We start from the raw sequence: 18328 nt of genomic DNA on the forward strand, positions 1-18328 counted from the left end.
TGCATCATTGTGTGGACTATACAGTTCAGTGAAGGGGAGATTTGATATTTTCTTCCTCTCAGCGGGGGCCTCCCTCTGAGCCGGAGCTCTGCCCAGGGAACACTCACAAAGGCTTCTTCTGCTGCAGCCGGCAGAATCCTGCTACGTGATCTAAAACCAATTTCTCCATTTGAATAAGCTAACACATATTTTTCTCCTTATCTTCTTCTTGCAGTCCAAAAAGATCCAGGCTCAACTAAAAGAACTGCGGTACGGGAAAAAGGATTTAATTTTTAAGGTAAGCACAAACTAAGTGGGGGGGGGGTGTTGTATTATACTAGCGGTAAACAGGTACTTCAGAACACCTTGAAAGGATGATCCAGTTACACAAGGCACTCCAATTAATTCAGGATGCAATTACAAAGCCCCGTCCAGGAGGAGGACGCCTGCAAAGGCAAGTGTGGCCGACACCTGGTCCTCTGCCCCTTGTGCATCGAGGACTAACTGGTCTCAGATCTGAGAGCTCGCCTCAGGCCGACCTTTCAGGCCTGTGTGCGGCGCTAAAATGTCAGTTTACATTTCCGCCGCCGTGATGCCAGGTTCTTAAATGTATGTTTTGATCCTTGGGAGCCGTCGTCCCTAAAGCTCCGTCAGACGTAAATGAATTTAAAAGGACTTGGCCCCGTCCAGACTTGATTTCATGCGGCTCCTATAATGCCTGCATGTATTATCCTCGGATGTCCTGTCCCCTTGTTCTATTTATAGCCTGCAAATGATGGATGCATTGACTTGTTTGCTCGGTGTCACTTCTCTTAAATCCTTGTCCCCAAATTGCATCAGTCACTCTTCTCCAAAAAAAAACAACAACAACAAAGCCACCAAACCTTTCACGTGGACGTTTGGGACATTACTGTCTCGGAGATTCTGCCGTTACAGGAGGACGAAGCTGATTTGATCAAATTCTGTCTCGTCAGACAAAGCAAGTCAACTTCAGAGGGAGGACAGTCAGCGTTCCTCTCTGAAGGAAAGGTCAGAGGGAAAGGCATCATGTCCCCGATCCCCACTGATCCCTCGAGCTGTTCCTGGAAACTCATCTGTATGCCCCATGTGCTGTGATCGAAAGCCCAGAGGGGGGGGGGAGCAGGAAGTGGAGAAGAGTCCCTCAAGTTGGGGAAATGTCACCAGCCTCACAGGGGGGATGTCAGTCAAGGCACCTTGACCGGGAGGCGATTGAATTGGGCTGTTGTACCGTGGCAAAGTGCATTTCGCAGCAGAATGTCACACGCACACACAATTCAACACAACACGCCGGGCGAAAGACGAGGGAACAAAACGAAATCAGGAAACCAAATTATTTCCATCCTCCTGGTGGACTAGTGGAGCTTTGAAGATAATAGAGGGAGGTGTTTTGACAGAAGACATTAATGTGGATTTACAAAATGGATTTATGGTGGAGAGTTTTCCATCAATACGTCTCAGAACTTTAACAAAATATAGCAGACTCTGTGAATCAGCCCCAGAACTGTAAACACTACGCAGAGGCAGGTTCCTCTTCACTTGCTGAGCCCTTCAGATTAAAATAACTTTGGAGGAACCGGCCGCTCCTTCCCTGCGTTTCCCTGTGAGACATCGTTTCTGGCAGATGAGCTGCATTCGAGCTTTCTGCATTTCTTCTTCTCTCCGTCAGTCCACTTTTAAATTTACCCCTCGAGCTGTTTCTCCGCCAGCTTAGGAAACAAAGACAACAGAAGAGAAAGGGAAAAAATGACAGCCTGATGTAGTTGCATGCCTCGACTAGCAGAGTGGCCAGTAACCCACTGACCCCGCCTCCCTAATGGACTCCGCACAGAAACCTGGAGCCCGGCACTCAGAGGCACTAACCCTGAAAGTCAGGCTTTCTGGGTCAGTGATCGTCGGCAGAGTACTACCCACTGATGATGTGTACTGGATGGATGGATAGATGCAGTGCTTTATTAATCCCAAAGGGAGTTAATGCTACATACTAACACAGCCATCACATCTTTTGAAGACACACTGAGAGCAGGCTGTTCTATTCCTGCGTGCACCAGTCCAGCCCGGAGTCATTATTCAGATTATTCACTGGTCCACATTTTCCTAAACTCAGCAGTTGGTGTTGTTTTGCAATATTTCTCCCCGGCACCATCACATAAACATAGAGAAATGTTTAGAGCAGCAGAAAGTGCTGTCTGAGCAGTTAGTTATTTTCTTATTTATCCCTTATTCAACCAGGAAGTGACCAGTATCTATTCTGCCAGGGAGTCTAGATAGGTGGTAAACAATGAAATGAAAACAGGTTCATATCTAAATACAATCAGAGACAGATTAGCACAGATGTACATTCACCTATTTACCAAAATGACAATAAAAAAGAATAGAAACAGTTAAAGGGAAGTATATAAACAACAAATGAATGAGCAGTAAATTCCGGATTTCACGCACACAGCCACCCGGGGTAAACTGTGGTTTAGTGTCTTGCCCATGGACACTTCAGAAGACAGGTCAGGAATCGAGTCACCGTCCCTCCGATGAGTGGACGACCCGCTCTCCCTCACAGTCAGGCCCTTTTATTAAGAGAGGCTTCAGATTCCAAGCTCGGTCCGATGTCCTCCTCATTCCAAGCATGTGGTGCATGAAATGAAAAGTCCGCTGCCAGTTGTTTTATAGCAAACATCTAATCATGTCCCCGGCGTCTTAAAAACATCCGACTGTAAAAAGCCTTTTTTATCGGCGCCTTTAAATATCCTTTATGTTGAAACTAATTCAAACGTCTATAAGTGAATAATTATGCCGCTCATTCACAATTTGGCTCAAAAAGATTATTTTCCAGCCTCCACTTCCACGGCTGAAGATCTGTTCTTCAAACTTTATTATTTCCTCAGGATATCGAGCTCAGCCAGACAGCTACAAACCACTTTGTCCTAAACCTCGCTGTAAAGGAAAAAGGAAGATCTGATTCTCGGGCGTCTTTTAAAACCAATCGAGCTGAATGTCGCCCTGCCCTTGACTTTCACCGCTCCGTTCATCTGTCACCGAAAAAACACACACACATCCTCACAGCCGCACACGTGTCAGACATCATCACCACCTTGCTGACAGGAATCCAGATGAATCCAAAGAAACATGCGAACACGCCCCCCCCCCCCCGCTGTGTCACCGAACTCACTCAGGTCAAACACACGTCTATTAAAGCACTTTTTTTTGTTGTCTCTTGTTTGCTAAGTTAGCCGACCTTGGCTGTTTCAGAATGTGAGTCCGTGCACTACATCATTTTGAGAGGCCAGTAACAGACACCTAATAAAAGTTCATGGCTCAAAGTCCATCAGCGAGGATAGTTTTACACCGACTGCATGCAAATGATCCCCAATACAACTTTTCCCCTTTCTTCTCGATGATGAATTTATCAATAATAAAATACCCCCCCCCCCCCCCCCCCGCAGGGCGCCCCATGCTGATCTCCTCACTGTTACTGTCCATCGGCTCATTCACTGGAAAAAGGGCCATTTTCTGCTCAGGGATTAAACTCCAGCAATGATGTTCATGAAGGGGTTTGATGGTTTTAGGGCGTCTGATGGGAACAGATTGTTATCTGAATAGCCTCTGCACTTCCTCTGCTCCAGGATATAGATGGGTATCATTCAGCAGAGCGGTTTACTGCCAAAATTAAACGATTGATTTGCAGATTCATGAATATGGAGGTTTATGAGATCCAAGTACTTTCAGTCTCAGTGTTAAATGCATATCAACGACAATGAGTTTCAATGCTGGATCGATGTGCATCAGTGTGTGTGTGTGTGTGTGTGTGTTGTATTACAGATTCTCATTCCTTTGTGCTATAGATTTGTGTTATTGATATCATTGCTGAGTTGAGCAGGGAAACGAAGACGTGCTTTGTTTGCACGGAACAAAGAAGCTCCGGCCGTTTCAAAAGTCCTGTCTTTGTGCAGGGGCAGCAGCTGATGGACCTGGAGCACAAGTTAACCATCGCCAAGGAGGAACTGGAGAAGACCGCACTGGATAAGGTGAATAACTGGGAAATATTACAAGTTCTTTTATTCTCCCCATTGTTGATTTACTGCTTTATTTATTTATTGGATGTTTAACCTTTAGCTAAAGTCGCCTCTCTTGTCTGACCCATTTAAACCCAGAATAGAGAAGTGGTATCTAAATTATTTAATGAAGTATGTGTAGTAATATTAGTCTGAATAAATCCCTTTTGAAAGCTGCTTTCAGACGTGCACTGAACAGCCTCCAAACAAAAACACATGATTTCAAGAAGCTAAATCTAAACATCACATCCTGCCTCCGCCTGCTGCACCGCCCATCACCTGAACCCTCCAGAGATTCCTGTGGTCCCGTGCACGGGTCTGAGCGCAGGATCCCCCGCTGAGTTTGAAAAGTAAACTCCAGCGAAGTCATGTCTGAAAGCAGCTTCAGAGAGCAGGTGTCCGAGGATGGACGTGATGGACGCTAAGTGTAAAAGTAAAAGAAATAGAGCTTTCCATCCTCGGTATTGAGAAATTCCTCATTAAAGACGCTTAATTCTCAAAATGTTTTGCTTCAGCAGTTTGAAGACGAGCCTCAGCTTTATGCATGAGGTCTAATGTTGTTTCTTCACATGTGGTTATTGAGACCCTGTCACTGGGAGCGAGGTGGATGAGTTAAAAATGCACGGGGAGAAAAGTGCTGATCAGGCAAAACGGGGGTCGTTCTGCTCCTGGAGCTCTGACATCAGAGGCTGTTATAAAGTAATCAAACCAGCCGCTCTGTCCATTATCATCATTATTGATTAAAGTCAAATGATCTTTCTGCACATTACGTCCGCTCCTCTGGTGAGTTCCACTTCAGGTGTCGCCTAACAACTCCTCCCGCTCTCGTCTCTTTAACTCCACCTCCCGTGGCTTTAATGCTCAAGTGAACCTCTCATGTGGATGGAGGGAGTGATGCAGCTGCTCAGGAATCTTCTTGTGTGTGTAATCTTGTTTGGGGACAGGAGTCCCAGCTGAAGGCGCTGAAGGACACAGTTCACATCTGCTTCTCCGCCGTCCTGCACAACCAGCCCAGCGGCAGCCACAGATTCCCCGCCGCCCCCACCCACTTGTTCAGATACTCATCGCTCATCAACAGCTCCAGAGTCACCTTCCAGCAGCCGCACGCCAAGGTAATCCAGTGTTCACCGCACCTCACTGGGATTTAATGTTTATTCAAAGAGACGACCTCAGACCCCAGTGTTGTTAAAAATCCAACCTTATCATGTGGAATAATTGAGCTGAGCTTGGTTTACTGTATAGATGAGGTCCTGCTGTCCTTGAGCCAACACGAGGCCTGAGTCTAAAGACTTCAACGTGTGCTCTGCAAAGATATTAACAGTTTATATTGTTCATCTTTCACCAAACAGACCTTGAGAATGTATTGAAAATACTATTCAACATGGATGTTTAACCGGTGGGTCTGTATTTGAATGGGTTCAGTTTTTAAAACTGAAATGTCCTCTTATCAACCTGCATGTCTTTCTCTTTACAATTACCGGCACAACTCCACCACCTTATGTCCTCCACTGCTGCAATTACATTCAGACCAAAATGACTAAAAGCAGCTGCAATTATAAGAAATTACAGAAAATCATGTTGTGATGTACATGTGTCTGTCAAAGGCCTCGTTCACTGTGGCCCTGAATGAAATAACACAGAACTCCTAATGCAACATGCATCCCTGCCTTGTTGTGATTCATATCAGAACCGTTTTTATATGTATCCAACGTTGAGCATGAATGAGCCCTGGTCAGGCCCCCTGCCACAAGCTTTGTGCCAAAACCTCAGAGTTTCAGAGGTTGAGTTGAAGACTGGAATGGTTTTAATGTATACTGTATTGGGGGGGAGGTTCAATTGTGTTCGGTGTGGGGCCCCCGAGGCACCTGTTTGCCCGGAGCCACCAGAATCCCTTGAAACCCTCCTGAGTATCTGCAGTGAAGAGGCCTGTAGCCCCGAGTTCTCCTCACAGCGTCTGGTCAGTTGTTTGTTGACCTCAGTTTAAACTCAGCAGCTCCAGCGTCTGAGGGGGAAATAAGAGATAAGTTTGTTTTGTCAAGTGAAAAACGGAAAGTAAGTGGGATTCGGGATTTGCCTCCGTCTGTCTGCGGCGAAGTATAATTTTCCCGCTGACTTTCCAGATAAGATAAGCCGGCTGCTGTTTTTGCATTTTTGGAGGAAAAAACTATTTCTCCTCTCCTCTCTGCGTAAACTCTTTCAAATTAAAATTCATTTCACGCAGTAACACCCTGCATGGCGACGTCATGGAAAATAACTCGGTGCCAAACTTTTCACCACATCGGAGCGCACGCAGCATAATGTAAGTGTTGATTATTACGTCCTATTCAAGTGGCTACTTGTCAGTTTGATGCCCTCAGCGTCTCTTTCTAGAGACAAACAGCCCAAAGAAACAATCACGACCAAACACAACAGTTGGGCGAACACGAATCCAGAGGTTTTTCAGAATAATAGCGCATCTAAATCGAGCAGCAGTCGTGGTAATTGATGTCAGTCGTTGTACTCTGTAGCTCTGGGAGTAAAGCCCAATTACTTCAGGGCATTATGGGAGTTGTTTGGTGTGTAGGGAGTTAAATCTGTTCCCTGTGAAATTATTAATTCAATGTGACACAGCCTTTGTCTCGGGCTTGTCAAAGTCAAGGTCGCAGTAGACTCGACTGAGGGATCAGGATTTAATCCCTTTCAAGAATAAAAAAAAAGGTGACTGCCGAGAGGATTCACTGTAAAAAAAATAGGATTAGGGCCGTCAGTGTCGATAGTGCTTCTTGTTTTACTTGTACAGCACTTTCACATTTTGAGAATAAAGTCATGTGTCAAGGTTTTATCTGGTCAATACCCTTTTAATTATAAAAAAAAAAACAAAAAAACGATAGAGTCTGATTCATAACAAGTCCACAAGTATTTCTGTTTCTCTGCAGAGCTGGAGCAGAACATCACTTTAGATTCTCGAGGATTGACTTCACAGGACCAACGTTGTTTCTCTCCCCTCCACCGAGCGGGGACGTCAGCCTCAATCACAGATCCTGTTAGTTCTGATTTCTGACACTCGGTCGCTCTGTCACTCTGAAACCATCGAGTCGGCCTCAGCTCTACTGGGCCTTATCTGCCGTGATCCAGGAGAGCAATTCTGTCTTCAAGAGGCTTTTCTCCCCTCGCAGCAGTCACAACTTACTGGGCCTCTGTTTCACGGCTGCCTCACACATTTGACACACCACTTATGTCTGGTTTTTTTTTGTTTATCTATTTATTTGTTCATTTCTCATCCTGCTTCACTGCCACTGAACCAACCAGTGCCATGACAGTTCCTCTGCTGGGGCATCATACAATACAATATTCTCTAAAACCCACTAACACCTGACGACTAGGCTCCACGATAATATTAGGAAAACATTAGATAATGTTGATAACGCAATGACGCCACATTTTAGATATATTGTGCAGCTCTACTAGAAAGAAAAGCAAACTCCTCTACCTGAAATGAGGAAGGACTCAATTACCTTTTATTAGCATTTAAAAACCTGTGTATGCACACCATTTGGTTTATAAGAAGTTTGATTTTTGGTTTCTTACCACATTTAAACTTTTTTTTTTGCAGCATAACATCAGATTGCAGTTTTTTTATTCTCTAATCCACTTTGGATTAAAACAAGCCAATCAAACAAAAGCATGTGTGTAAAATAAGCATCTCACAAAGTCAAGATAGGTGCAGGTTGACATTTTTCTTAAATGTTTTATGCTAATGAAGTTATTTCCTCCCACTGCATTAGCATACAAACAGCAGCACTCCACTGGTGAGCAGTAGTTTATCTCCTGCAGGCAGGTTACAGTTTGACGGGGCCGTGTGATGAATCTGAGCTCACCGGCACTGGAACGATTACTGGGGTGCTCCATCTGTCCACTGGGACTGTGCATGTGGAGCTGGGTCACATCTCCTGTACATCACTGCCAAATTTACCTCAAATTAAGTCGGGGGAAGGAAAAACACACAATCGTCCTTACTGTGCGTGAGAGAGCCGAACAGCCGAGTCGTGGGGTAACCATCGACTGACAGGGAGGCAAACGTCAGGAGCCGGGCTCTTTGATGACCCCGTGCTGTTCCTCGTTACGCTCATTAACGGCACAAAAGAGCTCAGCCATGTTATTACATCCTTTATCTGGCTTTCTGCTGTGTGCGGTTTTTGACATATTAGTGTGAGAGCGAACGCATGTAGTTAAGACTACATGCTAATATTTCTACAAACGCACGGCTAATCTCCTGCTAATTGCTGTTGGTGATCAAAAGGCAATTATTTCCACACGTAGCAGCAGCTGCGTTACCCCCCCCCGGAGTAGACAGCGGAAATAAAGGCTCCACACACGAGACAAACATTTATCCACGTTAGAGTTTCATGAGGACACTTAGATTGAAGTCGGCTTTGTTTTTTCTTCCTTAAATCCAAAGGGGGAATGTGCAGGGAGGTTTTGCTCGAGCACTTCACGCTGTAGGGTAATGGGCCTTAAGCACTGGACCCTCGCAGCCCCCCCCCGCTCAAACACACACACACACACATACACTGTTTCTCTCGCCGGTGAAAGATTCATTAGCACGAGGATGCACAGATCAGCAAGATTGGAGTGGAAGTTGCTTCATATTTAACTGTCTCCGGCTAGGGAGCCAATCCTCGTGGTTCCGATAGCGTGCAATGTTCATCAAAGTAATGGGAGATGATGTCTGAGATGCCCGGAGCCCTGTGTCGGGCATTTCATTGCCCCGCTCTCAGCACTTAATATTTACTTTTATGATTGTTTCCTTGTGTACATAAAGCGAGGGGGAAATTCATCTCTGCCACGCAGGGAGGAGATAGGAGGTGGATGACGGAGCCAAGAAAAGCAAAGCTTTTTATCAGCTGATGTTGGACCGTAGAAGAACATTCGCTTCAATACCTTTACCAAGAACTCCACTTAAGTAATGGTTCCAGAATAAAGCTCCTAGATATTAAACTTTCATAGTCTGCCAGTTACAGGTGAGACGATGAGGCAGAAAATGGTTATTTTAAGAAGAGAAACCCATCGTCGGTCCCATCTTTATTTCACTGTCCGTCTAAATGTAGAGAACAATCAAACAGAACGTTCCCTGATAGTAACTGTTCTCGGTTGAAGCACTTCATCCAGGTTCTCATGTTAAACGCTTCCCCCCTCTTCCATCGCTCCACTGTAAAACTCTGCTGATTCTGACGGAGCCTGTCAAACGTTGGGAAATAATGGATGAAGTGTTTTTGCCCACAAGCGGCCACATCCACGAGCAGAGCCGCTTCCCCTCCACCTGCCCCGGGAAGATGCTGCCTGAGCTGACGGAGGAAGAATGGGCTCCGACAGTGACGGGAGGCTTGTGTTCAACGATCTCGGTTTATGCTCACAGGAGAACACTTCTGACCCAGATTGGGAAGGTACCACACCCCGGCCCGGAGCAGGAGCCAGACGGCTGCAGACACATTCAGCTTTCAGGAAACATCTCCTGGAAAAACAGACGTGTTAATCTTTCCCTGTTTGGTGCAGAAGAGACAAAATCCAAAGGGTGCGCCGTACGTCACATGCAACTAATTTCATCTAATCAAATACTTTTCAAATCAATTGTCAGGTGTCTATCTTACATTTTGTTTCCTTCTCATGCAACGCTTTACAGAGGGAACCTGAACTCGACGAATACATCCACCAACAGCCCAACAGTCCCTCTTAGATTCTGAAGCTATTGAAGATACATGTAAACTCTTGATTCTAGACTCTTTGAAATATTGGTGAAAGTTACAGGTTTCCAGTGTGTTAACATGCAGCAGCTCCAAAAAGGACACGCCCCTTTGAGAGCCCATTTAAATTAGCTTGACCTGGATCTTTATCTGGATCCACTGATCATCCCCTTAACCAGCCTGATTCAAAGGTTCCCGATCAAGATAAATGCATTATTCCCTGGGGAATGAAAATTTACCCCCCCAAAGAAATATGCTTTTCTGGTGTAAATATGAAATAGCAACTAACTGTAAAGTGTCACTATCCACAGTAAACTATAGTGATTATAATCTAGTATGATTTTAAATGCAGGACTTGTAATTGAGTATTTCAACTTTGTTCTCGTGGTAATTATACTCGAATAAAGAATCAGAACACCTTCAAACACTAGGTGCGTATAATAAGTTAATGTGGATGTAGGAAAAGTCAAACATGTCGATTTCCTGCACGGCTTGTAAATGTCGAGATATGTCAGAACACGTGTCAACTGACAGGTTGGCCTTTTACCAATGTTGTATTTCTGTCTTCCTGCCTGCGTGAGCCGCGGAGCAGCAGATCGGCAGCGAGGTTACACCTGCACAGATTGTTCCACAGTGCGAGTCGCTGACTGTGTGGCGGCCTGACACCAAAGCAGTGAACTGTTCTCACGTCTACGTGGGTGAAAACATCCTCCTGCGAAGTGGAAGAAGACTTTGTGCTGCAGAGTTTAGAGGAAACTGATTCAAAGGACTGTCAGTGAGTCCGCAGGCAAATAATATCTGTTAATTTGCCATTAAAAAGTATAGACACGCAGAAACTCCGGCCGCAGATGTTGTGATCCTTATTAGTGTTTGCTAATGCAAAGCAGTTGCAAATGAAGACCAACAACTCGACTCGTGTTTTAAACTTCGGTCTGATTGTTTCTTTCTCGACTCAAACCAACAGCGTGTCCGTCCCTGTTGGACGTCCCCTCCTCCGTCTGTCGCTCATTGGTTCCTACTGAAGACATTCCAACACCCCATTAACTTATAATTACATTTCATAACAAAGGCCCTGGTCACACTAATGAGGACGTATTACTAAACAAATGTTTTCCTCTGTGTTCGAGCCGCTTGTCCGCAACCAAACAGTGTTTTAAATCACTTGTTGTAACACCTTTCAAAGTAAAGGTCTTTGATATATGAATGACAGCACAGATATTGGATGTTTAAAGTTTAATACAGCTGTGACCGCCCGGTTCTGAAGAAGTCACAGTTTGAAATAAACATTTTCTGAAAAGATATTATCTTTATCTCGCCGAGGTGAATGTTCCGAACACAGTTCAGAAATGTGACGCAGGCTATGAATTTGATTTAAAAGCATTAAAGACTCGATGATGAGAAACATGAATATTTACTCCTATGATTGTTTCCTTGTGTACATAAAGCGCCGGGGGAATTTATCTCTGCATATGGTGAGCTTCCATTTGGGTTCAACTTGGTGGTAGCGTCACTCATCAGTATTCACACCAGGTCGTCTGAAGCCTGGCATGCAAACAGCCGACGGTTCTTATTTACCACTTCCTTGGCCTCTAGCAGGGAGCGTTTCTCACACCACTGGTTTTAAGTGCATCAACCCAGCGAGAGCCCTGTTTTTCATGTGGACATCATTTCAGGTGGTTGTGGTAGAGACGGCTCGTCCAGCTCCAGAGAGAACAGGTTCATCTCTGAGCGTCCGTCTTGTTTACCTCCCCCCACATCGCTTTTCACTGCTGTCTGCGGCGGGTCACTTTACTCAAACATCGTTGCTCATCACAGGCAGCGCGGGGGAAAAAATCCCAAAGCTGCTTTCTGGACTCACTTCTCACTCCGAGCTGATCTGTGCATCTTTATTCAGACATCCGTCACAGGCGGGTTTGAAGGTGGGACGTCTGGGACCTGCTGGTCGGTGCACAAACAACTCTACAGTTCAGAATCTGAGCAGGACAACAAACACAATGATGATGCTGATCAAGCTTTAATTTGAATTGCTTCTAATATCTGTCTAATTAGACATAGATTCCCTTTGTGTAAACTGAGCTGTCAGCCGATATCCTTGTTTCATAAATCATAAATCATATGACTCATGCACAAATCGGTCTTTCAGTTTCTAGATGGAATAACTTAGAATGAGTTCATTCACTGTAATTAACCCCAATTATCAATCCACCATGACGCTGCTCATCCGAGTGTGATCCGCCATTTACAAGCCTCAAGTTTGGCTTTTTGTCCAGCGCCATCTTGGTTCTTTGAAACCAGGAGTAACCATATTTGGAGGTCCAGGGGGTGGAGCCTGATTCAGTCAGACTCCACCCCTTCCTGTATCTGAAACCTGCAAACTTGCCGCTAATAGACATCTCGCTTTGACTGCTGTGGCTGCTTCTCTGTCAAAGTGCTGCCGTTAATCCTGCCCGCTAAGCGCTACCTGGTATCGAGACCCAGGCGCTGTTCTGCTAACGTGTGACGTGGACAGACAGGAACCTGGCAGATGATTAAAAAGCTTCTGGCAGTCACATATAAGAAAAGTATATATCTTTGGGGATTTGGGATGTGGTCGCAATTTGCTCCTTAAAAAATATATACTCTCAGTTCCAAGTATCAGACGAGAATAGTTTGCTCTTTTTTAAGCCTACTTTGTAAACCAGAGTTTAGAAGCAGCTGCTGTGAACGTGAAGTCTGACTTTTAACTCTTTTAGTTCAAATAAAAACACAATTTAAGCAGATATGTAGATATTAAGCAAAGTTTTGATCTTTTTGCATCATGTGTGATGGTTAATTATTTTTAGTACGTTCACCTCCAAGCTCTAATATCTCAATAATTCTCTTTTTAGTTTGCAGCACGCTCCTCTTTTTCCCTTCCTGCCTGCTAGGAGGTTGTGATTCCACCACAAATTTATTTACTACAAATAAATGAGCTGAGTTAGTTGAGATAATAACACAAGCAGTTATTAACATTTGAGTCCGAACTGATTTAATTGACTTTCCACGGCTTCATCAACAAGACATTTACACGTTGTAGTTTCAACCCAGGGTTCAAATGTCTCTTGTTTTTTTCTTTACAGGACATCTCCAGAGTCCAGAGAATCGTCCCCGACAGTAAATCACCCGTGAACGTGGGAGTGACGAGGAGAGAGGGGGTCGGAGTGAAAGCGTGCCAGATGGAAAAGGTGAGTGTTCCCACTAATTAAATCGTAATGGCCTGTGTGACCTCGGGGGCCTGGATCCATGACGTTCATCTGTTCACTGAATTCATGCACAAGTCCCTGAGCAGGAGTCCAACACTACAAGTGTCTCCAAGAGATTCATTAGCTGGAAGAGTTAATGCAGCAACTGTAACAGGTTCCAGTCGGATGATTCTAAAAGTTAATGGTTTATATCGTTTTGAACTTAGAATTGTTGTTATTGCAAGTTACCAGAGGATTTTTACTGTCGCACTGAAAGCATTCCTCTTTTCTATAATTCTTTAAATCAGAGGATTTGCTGCTTCCTCTATAATACATTTTGTAGGTTTGAATTTTGAGACAAAAGACGTAAAGATAAAGAACTCGTCCGCGATAAATGTTACACAAGTTATTTGTGCCATTTTAGACACTGACAGAATTTCATGAACAGAAAAAAATAACTATCAAACTATTTGGAGAAGAATCTTCTCTTTTCCATCCGAGCAGATGAAATGGCTTTGGTTTTTGAACGGCTGGTCGAGAAAAAAATGATGTCAACTTCTCAACTTGCCGACTGGGAAACTGTAAAGACACTGAAATGACACATTTTGCCATTTTCCATTGATCGTGAAGTGAATATAAATATACAGGATTATACCACCTCACAGTTTCACAGCTACACCAAACACATACATTTACCTCCACGTCAGTCCAGTTTTGTAATGTGATGAATTCAAACAATGTCTGTTTGCATCACAAAATGTTGTCATGGTGCGGTTGACCTTTGACCTTTTATGTAAAATGACTTGTAGATTATTACTTCTGCCAGTTAGATTATGATTGTGTGTTATTTTTCAGCATTTCACAAAACCTACTGGACAGTTTACCACGACACTTAGTTGAAAGAGTTTGTTGTACGTGTCAGGGAAGAACTCAGTATTATCTTCGTGTGGATCCAGGAATGTTTTTAATTTGAATTCTCCCAGGGAATAATTAATGGATCTAGATTTTAACTTGAATGAATTTAAGAGGACTGTTGTGTTTTGATTAGTGCTCGTCTGGTTTGTGTTGAATTTCTTAAGCCAAAAACACAGTGGTGTGAGTGACCCTGACGTTTGACCTTTGACCACCAAAAGCTTTCAGTTCATCCTTCTGTCCAAGTGAACGTTTGAAACTAATTCGCTGTTAAATGTCAGTAAACGACAAACTGTGCACATTCCAACTCTCCTCAAGGAGCCTTTGAGTCACATCTGCACTCGACCAGAGCAAACGCAAACACCGAGGAGCTTTAGGAACATGTGAAGGTGACGAGTTTCCCACTGACACACTGAAAACAGTGATTAACGGGGAAAAGAGGAAAACAGTCCCAGACCTCTCCTGTGGAAACAGAGACACTCAGGTCTGCAGCCTTTCTCCTCCAGGACCCAGGCAGCCGTGATCAGTCACTTACCCAGAAGGTAGAGAGGCTTTGACAGAAGCAGGGAAGCAAACGTGCTCCATACGGATTTTTGACAAGCGATTATCAAGTAGTATTACGGGATAAGTTGACAGACCACAGGCTCGCCACCCGGAGAAGGGAATTACCGTCTGTGGAAAGTTTGTCAAAGCGATCGTTCCTTAATGAAACTGTGCCAACAACAATGTTCAGCCGTGTCCAAAGATTTGAACATATAATTTTGGCAGGGTTTTAAAATTCCTTCAGCGAGAGTGAGAAACCGTGTGATGCAGATAAGAGGAGACGCATTTGAAACAGAGACTCAGATGTTGTGTTTGCTCGTGGACGCCGCCGCATCTCGTCCCCTCCTCCCTGCGGGCGCCGCCAGGAAATGAGGAGCGACACTGTGTGTGCGTGTGTGTGTGTGTATGTGTGTCTGTGTGTGTGTGTGTGTGTGTGTGTGGTCCCCCGGCCTGTGGTGCGGTTTGAAAATCAAATGTGAAAGGTTTCACGGGCAATCTAATACACGATTTGCTTTTCATAGACAAAGCTCATACTTAACAGGTTGAAATGTATACGCCGCCGGTCAAAGGTTTTAAAACACCTCAATCTTTCCATCTCAAATTTACATAATTCAATGTCTCGGGGTCCTTTTGTACCGAGTGAAACCCGGGTGCCTTCTGCGAGTGTCAGACAGATGTCGTTTTCCATTCAGAGCACTCACTGTGTTTGAAAAGCAAACACACCTTCATCCATCGGGGAACCGGTGGGTGTGTTGGTCCTTAAATAACCTTTTGATGCATTGTTGGTCATTTTACGTTGGATCAACAAAAACTGGGAGTAAAAGTCAAAGTTGCAGTATTTTACTGGGGTGAAATAAAAAAGATAACGTGATAAAAGTTTAATATCTGCTGTTATCATAGTAAATTGTCAACATGCAATCATATCTGTATTTTACAAGCTTTTAGAACCATGCACCTGTAACTAAAACCTTTTTATCCAACTTAAAAGTAGCAAGAGTGAAACACAATGATTTATATTCCTTGTGTTGTTCCGTTCTTCATGTGAAGCCTCCATCTTGTTCTATTCTCTGCATGTTTCGGTTCAGTGCGTTGCTGCAGGAAGAACCTCGGACCAACCAGTCAGTGGGTTCTCCCTGCAGCGGGCTGTTTTCCTTTATGATGCACGAGGGGGGTGAAGTAACAGTTTGTTCTGACGCTGCCTTTGTGCAGAGGGTTAGTAAGTCATCAACAAAAGCTGCGTTGTAGAAATTGTTTGCATCAATTTCAAGGCTCTAATTTAATTGTAGTGCTGCAGGAAAGCTGTAAATTAACCCAATTCCCAAACCCTGAAATCCACTAAGAAATATGTATCACTTTTATAACAATTGAATTAGCTCGTAAATGCATGTTTTTAAAATTTGGGTAAATCTAAAAATGATTTTTGTCTGTTTCTTTACTTTCAAGGTCACAAACAGGCCGGTGAACGAGGTCAGTAGATTGTAGATGGCAGCTCGAAGGCCGGGGAGATGTTTTGATTTATTTGACTTCAGTCTCTTCAAACTTGATTCTGCTTGAACGGAGACAGATGGAATTTGATGCTCGTCAACACATCAGGCTGGAGGGGGAATATCGACGTGTCCATGTTTCCATAACCGCTGATCAGAACTGAAACTGATAAACACATCGGACTCAGATTCTCCATTTCACACTGAAGACATAGCTAGATGTTGGTGGATCTTTCACTGAACTCCTGAACTCCTTACATTTCAATAAAAGCAGGAAAACCGGAGGCGGCACAGGATCTTTTGACCTGTTGTGTATTTCACAGGCTCGTCTTCCACTCCTCGCTCGTCCCACTTGTGTTGAGACACGTCCAAACACTCGGGTTAGAGCAGGTGCTTCCAAAAACTTCATCCACAAAGGACCTGATAAAGCTGGAGGAGTAATTAATGGACATTAATGTGACAGTGTTTTTGTGTTTAAAAAAAAAAACTCATTACCACTGAAGAGAAAGGGCTTCGGGTTTATCGCTCAGAGAAATGACTCACATCGCTTGTGCAGTTCTGTGAAAGAACAACATCCTGTAAGGCTGCGACTTATGATTATTTTAAGTATTGATTGGTTCAGGATTCATCATTTTGTCTACAAAGGCCAAGAAATGTTGAAAAATGTCCGTCTCATCTTTTTAGGGCCCAAGGAAACATCTGGAAATTGTTTTTTTATCGAACCAGGATCCAAAAACCGAGCGGCATTCAATTTAAAACGGTGCATAGAATCAAACAAACTAGAAAAGCAGAAAAAAACAACAAATGTTTGTGGTATTTCTGATGAGTAAATTACTTGAGCGATTATCAAATTATCACTCATTTGATCTGCAATTTTCTGGTTGATTACTGTCATCAAATCTCAATTCCAATGAGAAAGTTAATTGGATGATTCCACAGATGCAGAAGCCGCCGATGAAACGCTCCGTGCCTTTCATGTGAAACGGAAAGGGCACGTTAATGTCACTGATTTGAGTCTATTCATCGTCTGGCTCTGTTCATCTCGTGTTTCCTCTGAATAAACCCAGTTCCCCGTCATGTTTCCCCTTCACTGCTCACTGAGTTATTCTCCCTCTGCTTCCACAGACCGGAGGCGACTGCTTCAAGAACCAGACGGAGGAATCGGCCCCGGACAGTAAAAAGCAACCAGAGGCCGAGCAGGTGAGCGTCACTGGGATTTGTATGGAAACAGCAGATGTTAAATACTCACTTGTCAATCCCCTGAAATCTTGTTTTTCTTTCGGCAGAGAAATGATCAGTAAGTTCATTAGGGTCATAAAGATTAAAACAACAAAACAACCAGCTCATCATTTTCACACCTTATTCAAATGTATTTAAATCTCCAGGTCATGAATGCTTTTTCTTTTTCCTTTTCAAAAACATCTGAGGGTTTTTTCTAATTCCACTGGACACTGTGGTTTAAACTAACATTTCACCAACAGGGGTAAACAATGCGTTTGTTGGGGACTTTCTTTTCTGCCGCAGATTAATTTGGTGCATTATTTACAGAACTGTTAATGACGTGTGTCCGGGATTCAGAATAAACTCCACAGCAGCGTGTTTGTGCTGATGAAGAAACATCCAGTGAATCTCTCCACTGCTCGCTGATTTGTTTTTAAGAGTATTTGGACAACAATGCAGCTCCAGTGCACTAGAGATGAGGCTTCAGGGAAATCAACTGTGGGATTAAACAATTCTTGGTTTCTAACCTTTTGTGGACGAATAGAAAAATATTGAATATAATCAGCTTCATCTTCTCAGTTGCTCTTCTGTGGTGGATTATAGCAATTTGTCATTTTCAGTCTGCTTCACACAGCAATTTAATAATCAACATTTTTAAAACACGTAGGAGAGACTACACAGATTTACATAAACTAATAATCATATAAACAGGATTGCAGGGACAAAGCAAACCTTGATGTGCGCTGGATAAATTATATTCATGATAATTTATATCGGCATCATCGTGATATCATTTATATCTTTTGATAACAAAGGATGGTTTCATATGAATCAGCTGTAGATCATGTCTCTAATCTTACTGGTTGCGAATGTTGCATCACTGACTATAAAACATAATTTTCTTACTTCATGATGATGTCATAGTTATTTTTCCTACCATGTACTTAAGTGGTGTCTATTGTCCTATAGGCTGCAGAGATACCTTGAAAAAGGCATTTTTTAACAATGCATTTTCTGACTCCATTGTGACATCACGTCACTGAAGTGTTTCTCATTTATTATCCACACTGTCGCGTCTCCGTCATATTCATATTTTTCCCGCCACAGTTTCATAATGACAGGATAAGATCTCTAACTGTGTTTTGTGTCATTTCGTCACTGTCGAGCTGTGGGTGTGTGCAGCCCTGTGTCCCCAGCTGTCA

The 18328-nt window shown here is 43.6% G+C and overlaps 1 protein-coding gene across 1 annotated transcript in view; it reads left to right on the forward strand.

The window, feature by feature from the left end:
• The window catches only part of luzp2 (leucine zipper protein 2), a 140004-nt gene that overhangs the window by 116214 nt on the left and 5462 nt on the right, over nt 1-18328 (forward strand). Inside the window, exons 7-11 of the mRNA XM_062394629.1 lie at nt 215-277; nt 3945-4019; nt 4991-5158; nt 12865-12969; nt 17031-17105. Coding sequence (XP_062250613.1) covers nt 215-277; nt 3945-4019; nt 4991-5158; nt 12865-12969; nt 17031-17105 — 486 coding nt within the window. The remainder of the gene's footprint in view (nt 1-214; nt 278-3944; nt 4020-4990; nt 5159-12864; nt 12970-17030; nt 17106-18328) is intronic.

The sequence above is a fragment of the Platichthys flesus genome, chromosome 1, assembly GCF_949316205.1.
Source record: "Platichthys flesus chromosome 1, fPlaFle2.1, whole genome shotgun sequence".
In the NCBI taxonomy this organism is placed as follows: Eukaryota; Metazoa; Chordata; class Actinopteri; order Pleuronectiformes; family Pleuronectidae; genus Platichthys; species Platichthys flesus.